Here is a 22,106-nt window from a genome sequence, read left to right as displayed (position 1 = left end):
AAAAAAATTGGGTGGGGGGCTGGAGTGATAGCACAGCAGGTAGGGTGTTTGCCTTGCATGCGGCCTGGGTTCGATTCCCAGCATCCCATATGGTCCCCTGAGCACCGCCAGGAGTAATTCCTGAGTGCAGAGCCAGGAGTAACCCCTGTGCATCGCCAGGTGTGACTCAAAAAAGCAAAAAAAAAATTGGATGGAATCATAAAACTCCCTGAATTGTCAAAACTATTCCTAGAAAAAAGAAGATGGTAGGTAATATATTTCTGGACTTTAAATTATATATAAAGCTACAGTTATCAAAACTGTGTGGTACTCTGACACAATTACAGAACATAATTGATAGTTGATATGTAAAATCTCACATTTATAAACAATCTATGACAAAGGACCTGGGTGCATGAAGTGAATCAAAGAAAGCTTTCAATAAATGATGTTGCAAAAACCAGATAACACATACCAAAGAAAGGAAACTGGATTTGTATGTCACACCATTCACAAAAAATAATTCAAAGTGGATTGATAAATTCAAGATTTTTTAAAAACTTTTTATTAGTGAATCACCGTGAGGTTCAGTTACAGACTTATAATCTTTTGTGCTTGCATTTCACGTATACAGTGATTGAATGCTCATCCCTCCACCAGTGCCCATTTTCCACCACAAATGGAAAAATAGTTTTTATTAAACCACTATGAGATACATAGTTACAAAGTTGTTCACGATTGGGCTTCAATAATACAGTGTTTTATCACTTTTCCCCTCACCAGTGCATATTTCCCACCACCAATGTTCCCAGTTTCTCTCCTTCCACTCCTCAACCCAAGTTTGCCTCTATAGCAGTCACACCCTCCCTCCCTCCCTCCCTCCCTCCCTCCCTCCCTCCCTCCCTCCCTCCCTCCCTCCCTCCCTCCCTCCCTCCCTCCCTCCCTCCCTCCCTCCCTCCCTCCCTCAGTTCCTCTGTCTGTCTATATCTCTCTTTGTCTCTCTCTCTCCTTTTGTGCTTTATGGTTGGCAATACAGGTACTGAATCATTAGCATGTATACCCTTAGGAAATACATACATAGTTAGGATAGAGAAGGGACCACTATGACAATGAGAGTTGGAAAGGATCACTCTGAACAATTATGTTGAAAGTAGATAAAGTGACAGTTATTTGCAATCTTCAGCATTTCCTATATGTGAAGGCATCATTTCTGTTTTCCCAACTTCTAATGAAACAGCATCAGTTTTGGTAATGGACTTCAAAGGCATGTTCAGTGGTATTTCTAAGCCTTCCCTCTTTTCACACACACTCTGACCTCCAGAGCAGAGTTTCCTGTTCCACATGTGTTCGAGTCTGAATGTGTAACAGGCCCAGAGGCAATATTAGAAATCAGAAATTTTGCGGCAGGAGTGGTAGTACAGTGGATATACATGACTGATAGGGGTTCGATCCCTGTCATCCCATGTGGCCCCATGAGCACTGACAGGAGTGATCCCTGAGCAGAGCCTTTAAGCACTGCTTGATGTGGTCCCCAAATGAATAAAGAGAAACAGAAAATGTGTCTAGTCAAGGACACTACTCCTTGCTGTCTCCTTCCCCCAATGCTTAAAGATATGGCCACAGTTTATCCTTTCCCCGGACCCCTGAAACTTACTTTATTTAGGTTTTTAGGTAAGATGGAGAGGGCCTCAGAAAACCAGCTTCTAAGGATTCTTCTGACATCCATTGTTCTACAGCTCGGCCTTTCCACATACACACTGCTCTGTTCAAACCTCTACGTAGGACCATGAAGGCAAGATGGCTTTGGGGATGTAAGTCTGCTCTCTGCCAGCCTGCCAGCTTGCTGCTAACAAAGTCCTTACCTACTTCCCACCTTTTCCCTTGACTGATTGGACATCCAGAAGCAGTGACCGGGACCTTGGCAGTTCTAAGTGGAGCCCACAGAACTATCACTTTCCTAGAACTGGACTCTAGTTTCTTTTCTGTCAGCTCAAGATTCCCGGCAGCCGAGCACTTTTTTCTAGTACTTTTTTCCAACTTCCTTTGAATTTAGTGAACTAATAGTTCTAGCAATTTCCTTTGGGGGAAGTGGGGTGAGTGACAGGGGATGCTCAGGCCCACATCTGATGGCACAGAAGTCTTACTCCTGGCTCTTTTCTCAGCGGTCTCTCCTGGCGGTTTTGGGGATCCCATATACAGTGCCAGGGATCAAATTGCCTTACCCACTGTTAATCTTGTTATAATTTAAGTGTAGCCTTCCTCCTAATTTTTAAAATGTATGTCTTATTCTAAACACTTTACATTACTTACATAAATCATGATAAGTAATGTAAACTATATTCAAAATCCCTATTTATTCTATTTTGTTTTCCCTTGCTTAGCATCACCTTTAATTTTGATGAACATAACTTATATTTTGATTTTGTTTTTGAGTCAAACCCAGCTGTGCTCAGGGCTTACCCCTAGCTTTGCATTCCAGGATAACCCCTGGCGGTCTCCAGGGACCATATGGCGTATCTAGCATCTAACTTGGATTGGCTGCATGCAAGGCAAATGTCTTACATACTGCCCCAGTGTGATCTATAATTTTCTGCAGGTTTTTGATGATGTACAGCAAGATAGGATCAAATGTCTGCCATTGTACATTCACCCTTTGTTCCTTAGCACTTTTTTACATTCACACTTCTTTGGTGCTACACCTGGCAGTACCCATGACACAATGCAGTGTTGGGGATTGAGCATGCAAAGCATGCCCTCCAGTGCTTTGAGCTATTTCCTCTAGCCTTATATCCGTGGTTCTGGAGTTCATCGGAATGCACCATTGCTTCTGTGTTTTACTGTCTGGTCTACGGAGGAGGCTGATGATCCTGTTAGATTAAAGAGATAGATATTGCTAGGTTTACTCTATCCTGGAGCACATTCCTCTCCAGACTGAAGTTCTATAATTAGTAGTCCTTATTTCACAATAAATAATGATGGTGATGGGCATGATGCTGCTGAGACTGATGGTGATGACATTTATAATAATAGTGATGAAGGTGATGATCTAGTGCTTGTGGCAGTGAACATAATATAGCTCTTTCTAGGTGCCAGGCTCTGTCTTAACTACTTTGCAGTTATTTTAGATCATCCTTACAGGAATCCTGTGAACGAGGTGATGGTGAATAATGGAAACCAATGAAGAAGTCTGCTTTTCTAAAAGTGAATTTCTGCTTTACTGAGTTGCTATCAGGTGTTTTTTAAAGACCAACTTGTCGTAGGTATGTTACCATACATTAGAAAGCAAGTTCCAAAAATCTATTACCTTGACAAGAACAGGAATATTATGTTATTATCCTAGAGTATATTCTGAGCATCAATTTACATGAAAAGTTTGCTGCAGGCACAGTAGCTGCTGGCTTGTTAGAAATCCTAGGCCTTTACTAGAATTTGTCTGTGGCCACTTTGGGGACCCTTCTCCAGTGAATGGGGGCAAAGACAGAACAGTGACAAAAAGTGCGAAATGAACCACAGTGGAAAGTTAGACAAAAATTCTTTTAGTGGAACTGGAAAGACAATATACAGGTTAGGGTGCTCGCCTCCGGCACACTGACCTGCGTCTAAGCCCTGGCATCACATTTTGCCCCTGAGCCCGTAAGGAGTGATTGCTGAGCACAGAGTTAGGAGTACGCCTGAGGCACCACAAAGTGTGGTCTAGCCCTCATCCCCCAAATTATTTTGGCTCAATTGCCACGTCTTTAATTTCCGTATTCTAAGCTGACTTTGTTCAGCGACCAAGAAATAGGGGTACCTCCAAGCAATGTGGATTTTGGTAAATTTGGTCTGAAACGAGAACAGGAGTTAAGACCCTTGGTTTTTTGTGCGGCTGTGAGCACACATTGGTTGTGATTTCAGAACTCCAGCCATTCCCCCCAAGCATGGCTTGTGGCGGCCCCTAAGCACTGAGACAGGAGCAACCCCTGAGATCTCCTTGGAAAATTGTACTTGGTAAATTTGGAAACGAGGTTTAGCTTAGATTTGCAGACTTTCCCCCATTCCCTCAGTTTTAGGTTGGAATCCTTTTGCCTGGGAGAAAGCATCCTGTAGAATAAATCCCTTCTCACCTTTCCACAGCATTGTGCAGGCTAACCTAATTTAGATTGAGGAAAGTCTTGTCTTCTTTCCCAATACCTATTAGACAAGAGTATTTTTTTTTCCGCTCCGGAGCCTACCTCTGGGTATGGATGAACTGAATTAGTTCCGTAGTTGGGGTTACCTTCTAGGGCAGGTGGTTGTGTCGACTACTACTCCGAGCACAGAACACAGCTTTCTCCAGCAGATACAGCTGCACACGCTGTCAGTGTCCCTTCAGTTTGGAAACAAGTTATTTAGTGAGACAATAATTTCACATTTGCTTCCCACTGGAAAAGAAATCTTCTACAAAGCGGGCTCCAAGGTTTGAAGGCATTAAGTATGTTTTTCATTTTGTTGGGTTTTGGGGCACACCGTTGAGTACTCAGGACTTACTCCTACCTCTGTGCTCAGAGATCAATCCTGGGGGTTCAGGGACCCTATGTGATGTCGAAGATAGATCTCAGTTTGGTCATGTGCAGGGCGAACGCCCTACCCACTGTACCATAGTCCTGGCCCCTTAAAGGCATTTTTAAAAGCCAGTGAACACCCATTTTATCTAAAAATAGTATTTTTAAAACATACATATACTCATTCTATATAGAAATAGAGTGACAGAGCATAATCTGTATAAAATTATCTTCTGTGCCAACCAAAAGGCATTTGAAAAAAAAATAAGCCAAATGTGCTCATATTCCATTTCCAATTTCCTTTGGGTGTTAGACTATCTTAACCTTGGTGGTGATTAAGACAGAAAGAATACCAACAGCTTGGGGCTGGAGCGATAGCACAGTGGGTAGGGTGTTCGCCTTGCACGCGGCTGAACCGGGTTCGATTCCCAGCATCCCATATGGTCCCCTGAGCACCGCCAGGAGTAACTCCTGAGTGTAAAGCCAGGAGGTAACCCCTTTCCATTGCCGGGTGTGACCCAAAAAGCAAAAAAAAAAGAATACCAACAGCTTAAGTGTCATTAATGGCTCTATGCTGGAGAAGGGAAGGAGATTCAGGTCAGCAGAAATCTTTTTTTTTAAATTTTTTAAATTTTATCGAATCACCGTGAGATAGTTACAAGCTTTAATGTTTGGGTTACAATCTCACAATGATCAAACACCCATCCCTCCACCAGTGCACATTCCCCATGACCAATATCCCGGGTATACCCCCCTTTTCCCACCCTCCCCCTGCCTCTATGGCAGACAATATTCCTCATACTCTCTTCCTGCTTTGGGGCATTATGGCTTGCAGCACAGGCACTGAGAGGTCATCATGTTTGGTACATTATCTATTTTCGGCATGCATCTCCCATCCCAACTGGTTTCTCTAGCCATCATTTTGTTAATGATCCCTCCTCCATTCCGTCTGCCTTCTCCCCTCTCCTCATGAAACAGTCTTCCAGCTATGGGGCAAAAATTACCCTGGCCCTTGTATCTACTGTTCTTGGGTGTCAGCCTAATATAATGTTATTTTATACTCCACCAATGAGTGCAGTCCCTCTATGTCTGTCCCTCTCTGACTCATTTCACTTAGCATGATACTCTGCATGTTTATCCACTTATAAGCCCCCTCATTGGAGAACAAATCACTATATGGATCTTGGCTTGTGGCTCTGTGTTTTCCCTTTAAGGACACTGAATAGTGAACTGGAGAAAACAACAGCTTTGGGAGACTTTCTGCTCTTTCATGCCTGACTCTGTTGTGCAGTGTTGTATTTAAGTAAAACACCATGGCCTTGGCTTTTTTAGCTGAATAAACCGAAGGTGTGCTGGATGTACTTGCTTCAGCACGACCATCACTTCATTTGGACTGGTTTGCAGTGTGTGATTTGAGGGTCTTGAGTAATGTCCTTCATCTACTAGCAGACAGCACTGCTAATATGCTCAGACATCCGTTTTGTATTGTTCAGTTGCTTTTTTTGTCTGTCTCTGACTCTTTCTGTCTTTCTCTTAGTGATTCTATGTGTAGAAAGAAGTTGAGTTTGTGATTCATCAACTTTTCTCAGACTCTTTGCCATTGGTAACACTAGTATATTTTGCTGCATAAATTCCACTGATTTCAAGAGTATTGTTATGTAATAGTGAGTCACTCAGTTGATTCAAATATGCTATGACTCAGGTCTTGATTGCAGCTCCTTCATTTCCTGTCCCATGGCTGACCATGGGACGACTAACTTTGAGCCAGTTGCCCTACCGTTGTCGTTCTGTTTTGGAGAGGGCCAGTTGAAAATGCAAGTGAATGACTACAACTCAATCCCCAGAGTGAACAAAAAACAATTAAAGCACAATACATCAAGGTTTTCCCCAAGAAAAGGCAAAGATATTTCCGTATAGATGAAAACATATTTGTTTTCTGAAAGAGCGTTGTACAGTAGAGGCTGTGTGTGCATGTATGTGTGTGAGTGTGATGCTTCTAAATGCATTGTAAGTCAGGGGGTAGAGCTGTTGCTGTTTTAATGACAGGAGAATATACCAGTTAGCCACCAGATCGTTTGCTGAGTGTTGGACCTGCTATATATGTTTCCATGTAAGGGCTTACTTACACCCAAGCATTTTAAGAAGCGCAAGTTGCAGATGGATTTGTCAGTGCCTAAGGGTCTCCCAACGTGTGGTCTACAACCATGTTTATCAGAGTTGTTTGGGCCTTGGCAGGAATTTTCCCACAGAAAGGATGTTCTAACTGGCAGGCTCCCAGGACCGCCCACAAATCCATTTAACCATAACAGAGCTGATGAGCACTGTCAGGGCTGGAGCTGGCTTCCAAGTGGGAAGTCAGCCTAGTATTAATAGCTCAATTCCAGCTGCACTGTGGGTCCAGCGGACTTCTGATGGACCAGCCTGGGAACCGAGGCACTCTGCGTAACATTTATGGGAAATGGATTCCTTGCTGGGAATAGTGGGAAGGGAGGTCGGTAGAGGCTTGAAAACTATGGTTTCCCATCTCCCCTTCTACCCTAATCACAACCAATGCCGCTAATCAGCAGGAAGAGACTAAGGTGCATCCTAGGGGAATCCTTCTCCCACCTTGAAGTCTGGGGCAATCCTGCCCTGGTCCTGGTCCAGCTTACTTGGGTCGTCTGTTCCCATGTACAGGATATTTGTAAGTTGGATGTTTCTAGGTCACCTGTAATTAGTTTTGTGATGTTAGTTTATTATGACATTTATCCAGGTAATGTAATATTGAATTTAAGGTTTATTTTTATTGAAAACAATTTATTTATCTTCGTCTAAATTCTGTCTAAATGTTTCTTTGTTAAAGCCATTATTTATATGCATATGTCAAGGGTGTGTAGAGTTGCAGTAAAACATTCCATTTTCTGGTTTTATGAGAAAATGCGAGAACTGGGTTGTGTAATGTGTGTTTGTTTGTGTGCCATTTAAATGTGACCCCCACATTGTTTACTATGAATGTGATGCAAAAGTGTGTTGTTCATCCTAAGACTAAACTGTATTTGCACCCAAAACTGTATTTGCTCTCAAAAGTATTTTTCTCTAAATCATTTGGAAATATTTCAGAACTTAAAAAATTGCGACCAGATGTATTAGAATTAAAAGATTCCACCCCAGGAATTTCTTGAACACTTAAAAGGAGTTTTAATGACTATATAGTAAACAGAACGTTAGTTTCTGCTAATTCTAAATCTATTATGTTCGGAGATTTCTCTCAAAGCCTTGGATAGTGCCTACTCACATTATGCATTCAGTACACATTTATCCATTGAATACATTTAAGAGTGAGAGGGGAAGCAGTCTACTTTTTTTTAGATCTTAACAAGGAGTTAAAACATTTCAAGTTGTGTAGATTACAAAGAAGAAAAGAGGCATTGAAGTCATCATTAATGCTAGTAAGCAAAAGAGAATTCTTTTTGACAGAAAATTTTAAGTATATGTACCCACCAGCAGAACTGCCCGTAAGGTTGTAGAACCAGGATGATTGGTTAGATGGAGATGTTTTTGTCATATTCCATATAAACATGTAAGTGGAACAGATGCTGCGTGGGTCTCGCGGTCCTGAGTCTCAGGGGCCATGTTCACTTCAGAAGCAGTGGAAGTGCTTTGAATTTTTGTGCGACTCTTAATGCCTGTTGACTCTCTCAGAGGCTTACTTTTTCTCATTTATAAATCCAAAACATGAGCCTTTGCCTTGTTGCATTGTGAAGGTGAAATGGATAGATGTAAATAAACCCAGAAAGCATAGGACCTACACTAAGTAATGACAAGCTCAGCGTTGTGTACCATTATCACCCTCACCTGTGCCTTCACTACTACTAGACTTGCTCAAGTGACTTCACCTTTCTGGACTCAACTTCCCTTTCGTATCAAAAGAAAAATTAGTGATCAGGGTTATAGGCCTTCCTGCCACTCTGATAATCCTGCATGACCCATTTTATTTTCTTAAGTATGTAATTCTGAGACTGAGTGAAATCATAAGATATTTCAGAGATAATCTAGACTTCTCCATCCAGATTTATTTAATATGATGGATAACATGTAATTTATACTGATAAGTCTAAAACATAAATTTTCTTTAAAGGATCTTGTAGAAGAAATTTTTTTTTGTCTGAGGAACTCAAACTCCTTAGGGTTTTGTTGTTTTTTTTTTTAAGATTTGGTTTTCAGTATTGTTTTAAAGGGCCTAGAATTTTAAAGATGATTCAGTTTGGAGGAGTAAATCTTTTGTGTATCCAAAAATAATGCGAGAAAAGACAAGTATGGTTCAAAAAAGTAAAGCAGGAATCAGAGCAATAGTACAGCAGGTAGGTCATTTGTCTTGCATTCAGCTGACCCATGTTCGATTCATGATATCACATATATTCCCTTGAGAACCACCAGAAGTAATTCTTGAATTCAAAACCCTGAGCATCTTCAATCTTCAATTCCCCCCCCTTCCAAATCAAGCAACCTCCTAGGACTACAACAAAGTTTTATATATTTTATTGATTGATACTTTAAATTGATACTAAAATTTGTTACTCATTTACAAATTCCTAAATTTCTACTCATCTGATATGGGATGCATTTCAAAACTTGTGAATTGTTGAAAAACATGATGAAAATCCTGCTCAGCAAATTATTTCACTTGGTTGGGTTTCTGATATCCATCAGTGGTTGCGGCCTACTCCTGGCTCTGCTCTCAAGGATCACTTCTGGTGGTGCTCAAGAAACCATCTGTAGTGTCAGGAATTGAAAGGACACCTGAAAAATCTGAGTTGGTGCTGTGCAAGGCAAGTGCCTTATCCAGTATACTATCTTTCTGACCCATAATAAGCAAATTATGTTCTCATTGGATAATAAATACACTATCAGATAATATAGATGCAGCCCTTTTATCATGGATATATTTTAGTAAATATATTTCCTGCTCTCACTAGTAGTAAAAATACTCATCCCTGTATATCCTCATGAATCTTTCTCTTGTGAAAATCATCAGCCTTATAATAAGAAACAAACAAACAAATGTGAAACTAAATAAAAATAGCGAATAACACAAACAGCATCTGGTCTATTCTACCCAAACACTTAATTTATAGGAAAATATCCAAATAGCTATCCCAGAATCACATGCCAAAGGAGTTATTATTTATTTAATCCAGCAGGTAGTAGAGTTGGCCATGCTCCCAAAATCAACCTAGGATATTCTACAGACATCATCGGTAATGTTCTCTGCCTGGAAGCAGGTAGCTTTCATCCCAACCCATTGTTCATTGTCCTATAAAATGAAAAAGCATGTCCTTTCTGAAAAGAAAGAAAATATTCATTTAATTAATATGTAGATTTTCAATGTGTTAATAGGTCTATGAGACCATATCAGCTGCCTTAGAAACCAATGCTATGATTAAATCATTGTTCCTTTGGGAAAATGCATTCTGACTTTCAAAATTCTACCTTTTTTACTGGCCTTCAAAATTGAAGTGTGTCTCAGTTGGTAAATGTAAACAAAGATTGTTGAGGGATCATTGAGACCACACTTCCTGTGCAAATGTCCAAGATATTGATTATTTTATGTTATTTGGGGATAGGACTCACATTTCCCTACATGGTAGTAACCAACATAGTACTACAAATATATACTGAGTGGAAGAAAACACTCTATTAGCTATTCTGTATGCTACCAAATGGCTTTTCATCATCTTTCTTCCTTAATGGCAACGCCATGGATATTTCAATTCCATTCTACATCTCTATCATTATCTGTTTGATTGGAATGACATGTCATATAAACTTTGAATTTCTATGAACTTTCAAAGGAAACACATACTCACACATACATACACACACATACACACACACTGAGACTGAAAGGCAGTGGAAGCTCCACTGAAGTTCAAAGTAAATATGATTATGGTTTCTAAGGCAACCAGAGTACTGTACTCTTTGTTTTATTACTTCTGTTTTCCTATTTTCGGGTCATTTTGAGGAGAAACAAAGGACAGTGTCAGTAAAGTAATATTTTCAATTTATAAGAGGGCTACAAATGAAACAATTACGTGTAAATACAAGAGCTTCTCCTTTTCTTATAATTTCCCCAAACACTGGAAAATGCAGACTCTTGGAATGAGCTAAAAATAAACTTACTCATGCTTAAACATAAATATTATCATCTTCACTCTCTATAGAGGTTATTATTTTTAAAGGACTGGATGAAATTATTACTTTGATATATTTTTGCATACCACTCTGAGTTCTTTCTCTTAAAAAGGGCTGAATGAATTCTGTAAGTAAATTTCCATAAGTATTTTTACATGACATGGAGTCGTTCAACTAATACAGCAATATAGTGAAAGCAAAGAGCCAGACAATCAAAATAGTTTGGCTTTCAGAAAGGCCAATTTCAGAAACTGTCAAATGGTGATTTTTTCCCCCTCCTTGTTGGTAATTTTTGGTTTGTTTTGGGGCCACACATGCTGATATTTGGTGTTTACTCCTGGCTCTGTGCTCATGGATGGCTCCTGACAGGTTTCGGAGGAGCATATGGGGTGCTTGGGATTGAACCCAGATCAACCATGTGCAAGGCAAAAGCCGTCTTCAATTTACAAAAATTCTAAACAGTGATATTTCCCACATGTTGAGAGATTTCTAACCACCATGTGCTTGGCCACATCAATGCTTTTTAAAGTGGAAAGGTGGGAATGAACATTTAATTCCTCATCACTAGTTTATGATATGAAAATTAAACTGCAGTACAAATGTATATCATGTGAATATATCAGAGTCAAAGAAAAAGAGTTTGTTACTTGACATGCCAAAGCCCTTGCTAGGAAGCAGGGGAGTGGGCAATTATACACTAAGACAAGAGTTCGGAAAGTTAGCAAAAGGGCCAGATGGTAAATATCGAACTTTTTTGTGACCATGCACTCTTTCTCAGAAAACTACTCAACTTTGATAGTGTGGCTGAGAGAAGCCAGAGATGATCGGTCCAGGACTCTGATAAATGGACACTGTATTTGCAGAAGCAGACGGTGTGCTGCCTGGGGCTAGGGGCTACAGTTTGCCAGGAGGAAATTTGCACTGCTTACTTCTCCCTATCAGCCATCAAGTGAAAGCAGTGCTTTGGGCAATTCTTTCATGTAAAAGATGTGCCCAAAAGGTTCTTACTCTCACTGCTTTTGTGTAAAATGTCACAGTTGCTACTATATCCGTTTTCCAGAGATTTTAGAGTTGTGGGGAAGGGCGGAAGCAGATCTTTCATAATAGCTTGCTGTATTTGAAAAGCTGGTAGAACATTGAACAAAAATAAACGAAGGAGATTTCCTTACATGACCTACCAGAGGACATTTGCCAATGGGACATTTTGGACTGTCACAACTTGAGGGGGGAGGGGGCGGGGCAGAGTGCAGCAGGCATGTAGTGATCATTCCAGCCCCTCCCAACAGACAGTGATCCAGCCCCAAGTGTCAGTAGCGCTGAGGTGGAGAAACCCCAATTTAACCAGTTAGTGTGGAACTAAAATTCCTTTGTGCTATTATTTTTTCCTCAGATTCAAGTCACTGCATTACTCAGATTAGTTATCCTCTTATTATTACTGCCAATAATATTTTCAATTTTAAGTAGGTTGCTCTTTGAAACCAAAATGTTTGCAAAGACTTTTTATTAGTTTAATTTGGGGGCCATAACCTGCAGTGTTAAGGGCTTACTGCTAGCTTTGTGCTCTACTGGAAGTTTTGAGGATCAAACTCAGGTTGGCTATGTGCCAAGTGCCTTAACTGTTGTGTTATCTCTCTGGCCCCTGCAGTGAATTTCTAGTTAATCAGGCAGTCACTGGTCTTGAGTCATAGCCATAGAGAAATTGATGTGGTTCCTAGGCTCACAGCCTCATTTAAATAATTTCCGTTTTAGTTGTCAGAATACCAAAAGTAACACAAAACAAGCATGCCAGTAAAAAAAACAAAAGCATCCGAAAGAGGTAGCACTGAACTTAAGTGTATATGAAATCCCAGATGAGATGAGTTCAGGTACAATATAACAGAACTTGCTTCAGAATCCCCTGCAAAGCTTATTCAGATGCAGAATGCCCTGCCCCATCCCCAAGGTGGTCTGATTTTCCATGTCTGGGGTGGGATTACCATGCCTTACCATTTTCCCATCTGAGACTGCAGCCTTGGGACTTCAATTGGAGAATACCGATGTAAGGTGTATTTTTGTTAGCCTTTCAAATGAACACTGGCCACAGGGACACTTATGTAAGCTGCAGGTGAATATTACTAAAATGCAAAGATCGCTCCTTTATAGTATGTAAATGATTGAAAAGGATGGTTCTTCAAATACAAAGAGCTTCCTACTTTTCCTATTATATTCAAGATTAACTTATGGAAACAAATCTGTTGTTCCCATTTCCGAATGTAAAAGACGTTTTCTGTCAGGAAAAACGTCTAGTGTTAAGAACGTACACTCTGTATCTGGTCAGAAGAGGGAAGATGTGCTCACTGGGACATTTCTCAGTATGTGGAGTCAGTGAGAAAGGTGAAGCGTCTAAGGTACCAGATGCATATTATTCAAAGCAGCAGTAATGCTTAGACTATCAGAATTTGAACATATTAACATGTGATTGTGGAAGGTTGAGTGGACATCTCAAATATCTGGGAAACATTGCCTAACTATAAAATAATTCATCTTAATTCTTTCACTAATTGGGATATAGGCATAAGCGGCTAAATAATCTGAAAATATAGGATTTAAAACTTAGTTCAGGAACAAGATAATTATGCTGTCAGCCAGTGACAACACTTAGTTGTCTTTTGTTATTTTTTCCTAAATTAGCCTCAAGTGAGCTATCCCAGGTTCCAAGAGAGTTGGTACAGTAGATAGGGTATTTGCGTTGTATGTAGCCAACTGATATTCAATCTCCAGCTCGACCCTTCGTCCCTTGAACCCTACATGGAGTGATCCCTGAGCACAGAGTCAAGAATAAGCCCTGATTACAATATATTTTATAGGTAAAAATCTAAATCAGAATTGATTTAAGAATAGCTAATAGATACTAGAATATACCTCTCAGCTCTCTTCTAAATCCCTTGATAAATACAACTTTGTAATTTCTCATTAGAACCTGGCACACTTCTTAATGCATACCAAGCAATAATGACATGTTCACTATTTTTATTTAAATCGGTGTATCAGAAGGCCGCACATTTCTGTATTTCATTAATTTCAAACCAAGCATTTAAATCTCACTTAAATTTAGGATCCTCTTAGAGAGTATTTCAAGTGATCCCGCCTATTCCGTCAAGGTAGCAAATATTTCATCATAAGCTAGGACAATAGCACAGCGGGTAGGGCATTTGCCTTGCACATGGCTGGCCCGGGTTCAATTCCTTCGTTCCTCTCAGAGAGCCCAGCAAGCTACCAAGAGTATCCCGCCTGCACAGCAGAGCCTGGCAAGCTACCTGTGGCATATTTGATATGCCAAAAACAGTAACAACAAAAGTCTCACAATGGAGATGTTACTGGTGCCCGCTCCAGCAAATTGATGAGCAATGGGATGACAGTGACAGTGATACAACAGCTAGGAATTGAGAAGAATAATGTCAAATTTGCTGGAACTTTTCCTAAGAACTCAGCATTTGAGCTATACCAATATTGAAGAGGTATATGACACTTGGCAATGATAAGACTCCCAAAGGGTAACTAGGTAAGCTTGGTCTCTAAAATATAGTTTGAAACTTAAACTGCTGTGTGAACAAATAAAAGTTAAGGGTTTAAAATATATACCTATTAACACCGTTCTTCTGGTGTGTATACAGGAGCAAACTCGGAGGTTGCTATGGCATTGACTTCTGCGTGCATAGAAACAGGGAGCTCAGTGATTCAGCTTGATAAAAGAGGAAATGAGCTCACCATTTCCCTTTCCCCAAATCAGAGTCAGATATCCAAATATTGCATTTTGAAATGGTATATCCATCAACATGTTCTAATGGCTAAAATCGTAAGGGTGGCTGGGTGAAGGTCATGAGATAAAATTCATGTCATGTGCTTACTTTAGAGAATGTAACTCATGTCTAAAGAATCTACGAATGTCTTTGCATAGTTCTTTCCTCCTGCTAGGAGGGGGTTCTTAGAGACATATGTTGGGTGAACATACAGTGATGAGTAATCATTTGGCACAAGACATCAATTTATCAGCCCATATAACTGCGTTCTAATGAAAGTCGGTCGTGATTTCTTTTGAGAAAGAAACTTTGTTCGGCTGTGAGACTATAATTCCCCGTGTGTAACAGCTCTCCAGGGATAGGGTCGATTTTGCCAGCATAATATGTGTTTAGTCATTATCAACTGCACAAAGCAGAGGTCAGCCGTGGGTGTATATGTGGGAGGCACCATTATGAAATCAACCCACAGCCACTGCACTACTGGGGTGTGCCAAAACAAACAAATAGAGCCAAATGTCACAAATAAATGCTGACATTTTATCACATGATTGTTTTAAATATTCTCTTACCACTGTGTCTTTTCTTGTAATGTTTATCCTCCACATCTTTATTTTATTTCCAGTTTCCTCTCTTTAAACTGATAAATGAGAGATGGGGAAGTGTGGTTTGAATTAGTACTTAACTGTGACCACCGGAAGTTGATTGACCCCCACTCCCACCAGACCTCCATACTCGTCACGATTGGATTCTTATATTTGTTCATAATAACTTTATTCATTTTCTAATCTACATATGGAAAAGCTCATCTTTTGGGGAATACAGTTCTGTGACTTTTGACATGAAGTTGTGAAAATGCCACAGTATATATATATATATATACACAATCAGTATATATATATAAGAGTTCAGTCAGTCCCTCTCCTCCCCGCACCACACACAGCAAAGTGGCTTCCCTTTCATAATCAACTACTCCCTGCACCCCCAGGTTCTGGCAACTTTTCATATGTTGGAGCGCTTCCATTTTTCACTGTTTTGTTCTCTTTCCATTCATTCATGCAGCAACAACCATTTATTGAGCATCTTCTGTGTACTGGTGTTTTCATGAGTTTCTGGTAATGAAATAGTAAACAAGACTGATGAGGACCATTTTGAGCAGAAACAAGATAATCAACAATTTGTAATTTCAAATTGTTGTCGAAGCTGTGTAGAAAAAATAATTATTTCTTGGATGTGACAACAGATTTCAGAAACCAGAATCTTTCAAAGTCTTATAGAAGGTTGCTCTGAGAAAGTGGCATTTAATTTGAGGCTCAAAGGACACGAAGGGACAACTCTGTTAAGTGGACAATGAATGGGGGCGACGGACCAGTCATTGCAGTCATAAGGGACTGCACGTATGAAACAGGAGAAGATTGTCCAGTGAGATAAGGGAACAAGGACATGCGTTTCTTTTGACAGAGGATGTAGGCACTTCATTTTCTCCTGTATCAGGGAAGCACTAGATTGGGATAAATCAAGACGTGTATGATTTAAATTTTGCTGCCACCTGTGACTCACACTTGAATATGACCTAACTCATTTTAATTGCAGCAGTAGTATCTTCATTCTTTTCCTATATAAAAATGAATGAAGATCAATTATGGACAGAAGGCAACAGATCTCAAGTTATTCTCAGCACCCACACAGAGCTGGGAGTAGTGGAGTCTAGGTGTTCTGTGGAGATCCTCACAGTTGTCTGTCACCCCTGGAAAGAAAGACCAGTAAGAGGTGAAGTAGTCTCACTTTTTGATCATCTCCTTGATATATTACTGCCTCAGAGGAATTCCATAGAACAAGCATTTATGGAATTCCTCGGGATCGTCTCGCGTTATATTACGCCCCATGCAGTGGCTAGAATGCCCTGCCAAAGCTGGGCATTTTGGGTCATCACCAGAATCCCTGTGAAAACAACAGTAGGAAACTCAAACAAAATCTGCTGGATTTCACCAAATTGTTTGAGAGGAATCATTTGAAATTACAATTTTTATACAATCAGAATAGTTGCTCATTAACCATTTTATAAAGTTGATCCAAAAGATTGATCTGGCTACTCCATGTGCTCAGGTATGGCTGGTTGAAGGCTATCTTGACCAGTGGGTAGATTCTTGGACTGCTATATTGAGCCTCTCAAGATTGTGATCCAGAGGAAAGGCATTCTACTTCTCTGCTCTGCTTGAGGTAGTATCTTGAATAAAAGCTTGCCAGCATCGTCTGTTTATTACCTTCCATTCTCAGTGATTATGTGGGGGGAAGAGGAAGAGACCTTTTAAGTTGGGGTTGATTGTCTAGACAGTTCTAAAATAGCTACTCCCAGGTGCTAAGAAAGCAGTAAAACGCAGACAAAGCATGAGAATCCTTGCCAAAAATACAGTGTTTGGATTTTCCTAGGCTCCCTGTAAATTCCAGAGGAGAAAGTGCCAGAAGACTAGGTATCAATAATTTTGATCACTAGCTACTATTTACTACCACTTCTATGTGCTTCTCTATGTGCTCTGTGCTATGTGCTATTTGATTCCCTATGCGCTAAATAAAAGTTAGAAATTTTAGGCAATTACTTGGTAATTTAGAACTAAAATAGTCCTGCCTAAAATATTTAGCAGACTAAAACACCTGTGCAAGCTTTAATTTAAAATAGACAGGCAGAAAACTGACTTCATTTTTCACTGCATTGTGGAGGTCTTGTTATAAAAAATATTTTTTTTTATTTTTGTAATTCCCCCTATCAAGTCATATTATACTCTGTAACAGAAGTGTGGTTAATAAAATTCCTTTGAACCCGAAATGCATTTCAGGTTAAACAAACTGTGGTGTGGCATTCAATTTGGCAATAAAAAGGAATGAATTTGGTAATTCAGTAACTTGGATGGATCTCAGGGGCATTATGTTCAATGAATTAAGTCTGTCCAAAAAGGCTACCTGATGCATGACTCCATTTATATCACATTCTTGAAATGACAAATTATAGAAATGTAAGCAGAGTAGTAGGTGCCAGATTTTAGAAGACAGTGCCAGATTTGAGAGGGTGTAAGAATAGCTATAAATGGGATAATACGAGGGAAACTCATGAAGACAGTGTAATTCTGTCTTGACTATTGTGGTAGTCAAAGAAATCTACGTAGGTGCTTAAATTGCATGGTTAAATTCATGTGTTTACATACACACACGTGAGTTACTGTAAAACTGGTGAAGTCAGAATAAAGCTGCTATCACAATATGACTGTCCTAGGTATAGTCAGGCAAGGTCTTACCATCGGAGGAGCCAGCTTAAACATACCAGAGACTGTGCTGTACTGTTTTTAACAGATACATGTCAAACTACAATTATTTAAAAACAAAAAGTCTAATCATTTTCTCAGAACCATTGAAAGGGGGCAAAGCTCAGGTGTTAACAGGTGAAGGTTCTTTGATGCATTCACTTGACTCCTTGTCAGGTTGAAGGAGAACTCCAGTGTCAGTGGCCACTCAAACCACAGGGAATATCAGAGTAGGCCTTCTGCACTGTGGACAAGGGGATTCATTTTAGTGTCCTTTGTGTTGAGTTTCTGTCTGTTGATTTGCAGTATAAAATTTGTAAATGAAGGTAAATATTTATGTACATCTCTCAGCACCCCAAATGCCAGAAAACCATGTGAGTTCTTTGTAATTGGAAGCACAAAATTGGGGTTTATTCAGAGAAGACATAGTTTTAGGGGATAGATCTAAGAGTAGATTTTTTTTGCTTTTTTGGGGGGTCATACCTGGCGATGCACAGGAGTTACTCCTGGCTCTGCACTCAGGAATTACCCCTGGTGGTGCTCAGGGGACCATATGGGATGCTGGGATTCGAACCCGGGTTGGCCGCATGCAAGGCAAATGCCCTACCCGCTGTACTATAACTCCCGCCCCTAAGAGTAGATATTGTCAATGAAAATAGTAGTAGAAGAAAGTCAATGAGTAAGCATAATGGATCTAGTTATTGTTAGAATACTTTTGTAAAACGTTTAAAATCCATTTAACTGCATGTGCAGATTGGAGTGAAAGAGTCAATATCATTTGTAAGTATCCTTTTACAATTATTTATTTATGTGCTTTGTTTTTAGTATGCTTGACTTTGTTGTTTATACATAACTTTATAGTTCGATTAAGAGCTTCATAAATAGTAGTTCACTTTAGTACTCAAAGCAAATCTTATTTTGAAGATGAGGAAGCTGAGTCACAAAAGGCTGAATAATTTCTCTAGTTCATGCACTCGTCAAATATTTCCTTTTGGCATTCACCTCCAGATACCAGCTTCTATTATCAAGATTTTGGTACCTGTTTCATTAGAGACCTAAGTCAAGCATGATGGAGCTAACTGAGAAAGCAAGTAAAATACTTATATACGTCTGATCTGCTCACACTATTTATTTATTCATTCATTCATTCATTCAGTTCTTCACCAAGTGTCCTTTAAATGTCGACTGTGTTCAAATCATTATGATGTACATACATAGCTCCAATGGAAGTTACATGCTCACAAGATCTTTAGGATTAAAGGGCTTCAGGGGTAAATATTCAATCAGTGGCTCCAACCCTGTCTCCCTTTTAAAAAAATTCTTTTATAGAAATGTTCTTTACAATCCTGAAGACTTAAAAAATCTTAGTGTTTGTCAACAGCAAGAAGGCAAATAATATGATTTGTTTGCATAGTAGAATATTACTTGGCCCTGAACATGAAAGTAGCATTGATTCTAGCTAAAGCAGGAATAAATTCTGCAAACATTAGGTCAGCTACTGTATGATTCCACTTATAAGAAGCATCCCTGAAATGCAAATCCATAGAAACAGAAAATATACTAGTGGGTGCCATGGATGAAAGGAAGGAGAATGGAGAAAGATTACCTAATGGGTACTGGATCCCCTTTATGTATAATTAAGCTGCCCTGGAATTTAGACATGTACAATATAAAATGACTGACTGAACTAATTTCAACTCTGACTCTTATGCCTTGGTTCTGTGGGCAAATTTGTTCATTTTATTCTGCCTGAAAAAATGGGAATGATGAGAGTGTGATGATTTCGTGAGGGAATCTAGAGTATGTGACTGATACCCATGAGGCGCTAGGTATTGGTGCACTGACTAAAGGATTATTTCCTTTGCAACCTAAGAATGTTCTGTTCGGAGATGTCAAGATGGTAGTTGTTTTGCTTTGTGGGAATGCCCAACCTGATGTGTATCTGGTTTACTGGACGGAAGTTAGGTGGGTTCTGTTAGGATTTATGAGAAAGCATGGTGAACCAGCAGCTGAGGATGTGCAAAACATAGTAGCTGCTCAATGCTAAATATGTGTTAGCTCTTATTGCCGACATCATCAGTGTGATAGCCAGGCTCTAGTTGTGAATATTCTTTAACAATGAATGGAATCCTTGAACCACTTGTTAAGAAGAGATGAGTGAAACAACAGAAATCAAGGTAAGCTAGACAGTGTATTTAATCATATGAATTAATTCATTAAAAGAGCTGTCAAATTCACTACTAAATTTCTGATAGGTGAGGGGAAAATAGATTTCTTTTTTCTGAGTCACCCTGCTTCTGTACTGCCTCTTGCTAAGCAAGCATCTGGTGCAATAAGAATATTAGACTGTTGAATAGTCAAGGCATTTTTGGGAAGTATTGGAAAATGCCACTCCTCTACTTATGCCTAAAATCTTTACCATGTTGGAGAGAACGACTGAATCACTTCCCTAGGATTAGTGCCAGGAACTTCCCGTAATCAGCTCATAATCCCGGTGTCCACATTGCCCAGTTTCATCAGTCAGCCTTGGTGAAGTTCATTATTGAAGTTTGGAATCTGTTCTTGTGTAGGTGTAATGACACCTACGGTACTAAGACGAATTCAATTGCAAAGAATTACAGAGATGCTGGAACTGCCATTTAGAGGAAAAGCTCATTTTTAACATTTGTCTGTTTTAATGAGTCACCACATATCTCTATGCTTATCAAATCAATTGTCTTTTATAGAATTAGCTATTTTGTAGCCCTGAGAGAATTTGATTAGAACATTCAGTTATTCAGTCTGAAGAACAATCAAGCTGTGGGCTAATATTCTTTAGATTGAATGTGTTGAAATTAGAATTTTTGTATACCCAATCCTCGGGTGGCTTTTAGTAACGTTAAATTAGCCCTAGATTTGGAGATAATTTACTAACAAGATTCATCAAACCCCCTTTCAAATCTGTGCTGGCCCACTCAGTCTTTGGGACAAAATTCTGTGCCTTGGCTTTATCTACCTCACAGAATAATAATCTCAGGTGTTTGGAGACGCGCATACAGTGTGGAAAGGATTTTAGAGGTGCTGTGATTCCTTCCTCAGTGAAATGACGGCAGTGTTTCCCCATCAAAAGCACTAGAATTTATAGAACAAAAGAGTTTTTTTTTAATAATGGTAGGGATTCAATATAAAATACCACAAGGGCCAGGAATGTGGCCGAGCTCATACTTTGCATGTATGAGGCTCTAAGTTTCGTCCCTGTGCTGCCATACTCAAACACTTCCAGATGTGTCTTTGGCCCTGGCCCTGGGCAGCACTGGGTGTGGCCGCCTCCCCAGCAGAGCAGCCGAAGATCAAATGTCCTGAACGTTAGTGGAAAGGGCACAGCATTAGTGCATGGCCAGAGCAGCAGTCCCGGGCACAGGGCTGGCACTGCCCTCGCCATGCCTGTAAAGTGCCTTCCGATGCAGGACATTAACCCAAAATTTGTGGGGGATTTTGCACTCACCGAGCCTGTTGTCAATGAAGAGAAAAATCGATGTGTTTTGATAAACACATCTATTTTTCTCTTGAGCATTAGATTACACTAAAAAACAGGTTCTATTTGACTCAAAGTGCCTTGGTACTAATGTGCAGATAGGCTCAGATTCTGTTACTATTGAGATTTTTTTTTTGCCCCAGCACCTCCATTCCTGGCACCTAATCCAGGGTGTGGCACAGAAACAAAGAAGAAAAGAAAAACACTGGGAAAGGTCAAATCTCTTCTAACCTTTAGAGGGCTGAACTTAATTTGACCTTTCTTTCTTTCTTTCTTTCTTTCTTTCTTTCTTTCTTTCTTTCTTTCTTTCTTTCTTTCTTTCTTTCTTTCTTTCTTTCTTTCTTTCTTTCTTTCTTTCTTTCTTTCTTTCTTTTCCTCCTTCCCTCCCTCCCTCCCTCCCTCCCTTCCCTCCCTCCCTCCCTCCCTCCCTCCCTCCCTCCCTCCCTTCCCTCCCTCCCTTCTTCCTTCCTTCCTTCCTTCCTTCCTTCCTTCCTTCCTTCCTTCCTTCCTTCCTTCCTTCCTTCCTTCCTTCCTTCCTTCCTTCCTTCCTTCCTTCCTTTCTTTTTTTTGTTTTGGTGGAACACACTGGGCAGTCCTCAGGGTCCTGGCTCTTTGCTCAGGGATCACTGCAAGCAGAGCTCTGGGGATCATATGGGGTACGAGGGATCGAACCAGGTACGATGGATCGAACTTGCGACGTGCAAGGCAAGGCACTGCACTATCACTTCCTCACCTCAGTTTGACCTTGAATAATCTTGGTAAAGTAATTCACACTAAAGCGTACACGACTGCTGTATTTTTCCTGGACTGTTTGAAAATCAAGAGTAACATTTTCAAGTCTTTGCGATGG

The 22,106-nt window shown here is 40.0% G+C and overlaps 1 protein-coding gene across 4 annotated transcripts in view; it reads left to right on the top strand.

Annotated features, from left to right (window-relative positions):
- ARHGAP6 (Rho GTPase activating protein 6) overlaps positions 1–22,106 on the top strand; it is a 516,153-nt gene that overhangs the window by 322,326 nt on the left and 171,721 nt on the right. Inside the window, exon 1 of one of the 4 annotated variants that reach the window (XM_055121048.1) lies at positions 7,166–7,182. The exons of the other annotated variants lie outside the window; for them this stretch is intronic. Coding sequence (XP_054977023.1) covers positions 7,168–7,182 — 15 coding nt within the window. The 5' untranslated portion in view covers positions 7,166–7,167. Of the gene's footprint in view, positions 1–7,165; positions 7,183–22,106 lie in introns of those variants that run through there. 4 annotated transcript variants of the gene reach the window in all.

This window comes from Sorex araneus, chromosome X (genome assembly GCF_027595985.1).
Source record: "Sorex araneus isolate mSorAra2 chromosome X, mSorAra2.pri, whole genome shotgun sequence".
Lineage (NCBI taxonomy): Eukaryota > Metazoa > Chordata > Mammalia > Eulipotyphla > Soricidae > Sorex > Sorex araneus.
Note: the sequence above shows the minus strand (reverse complement) of the source record. Positions and strands in the feature narration are given on the sequence as shown.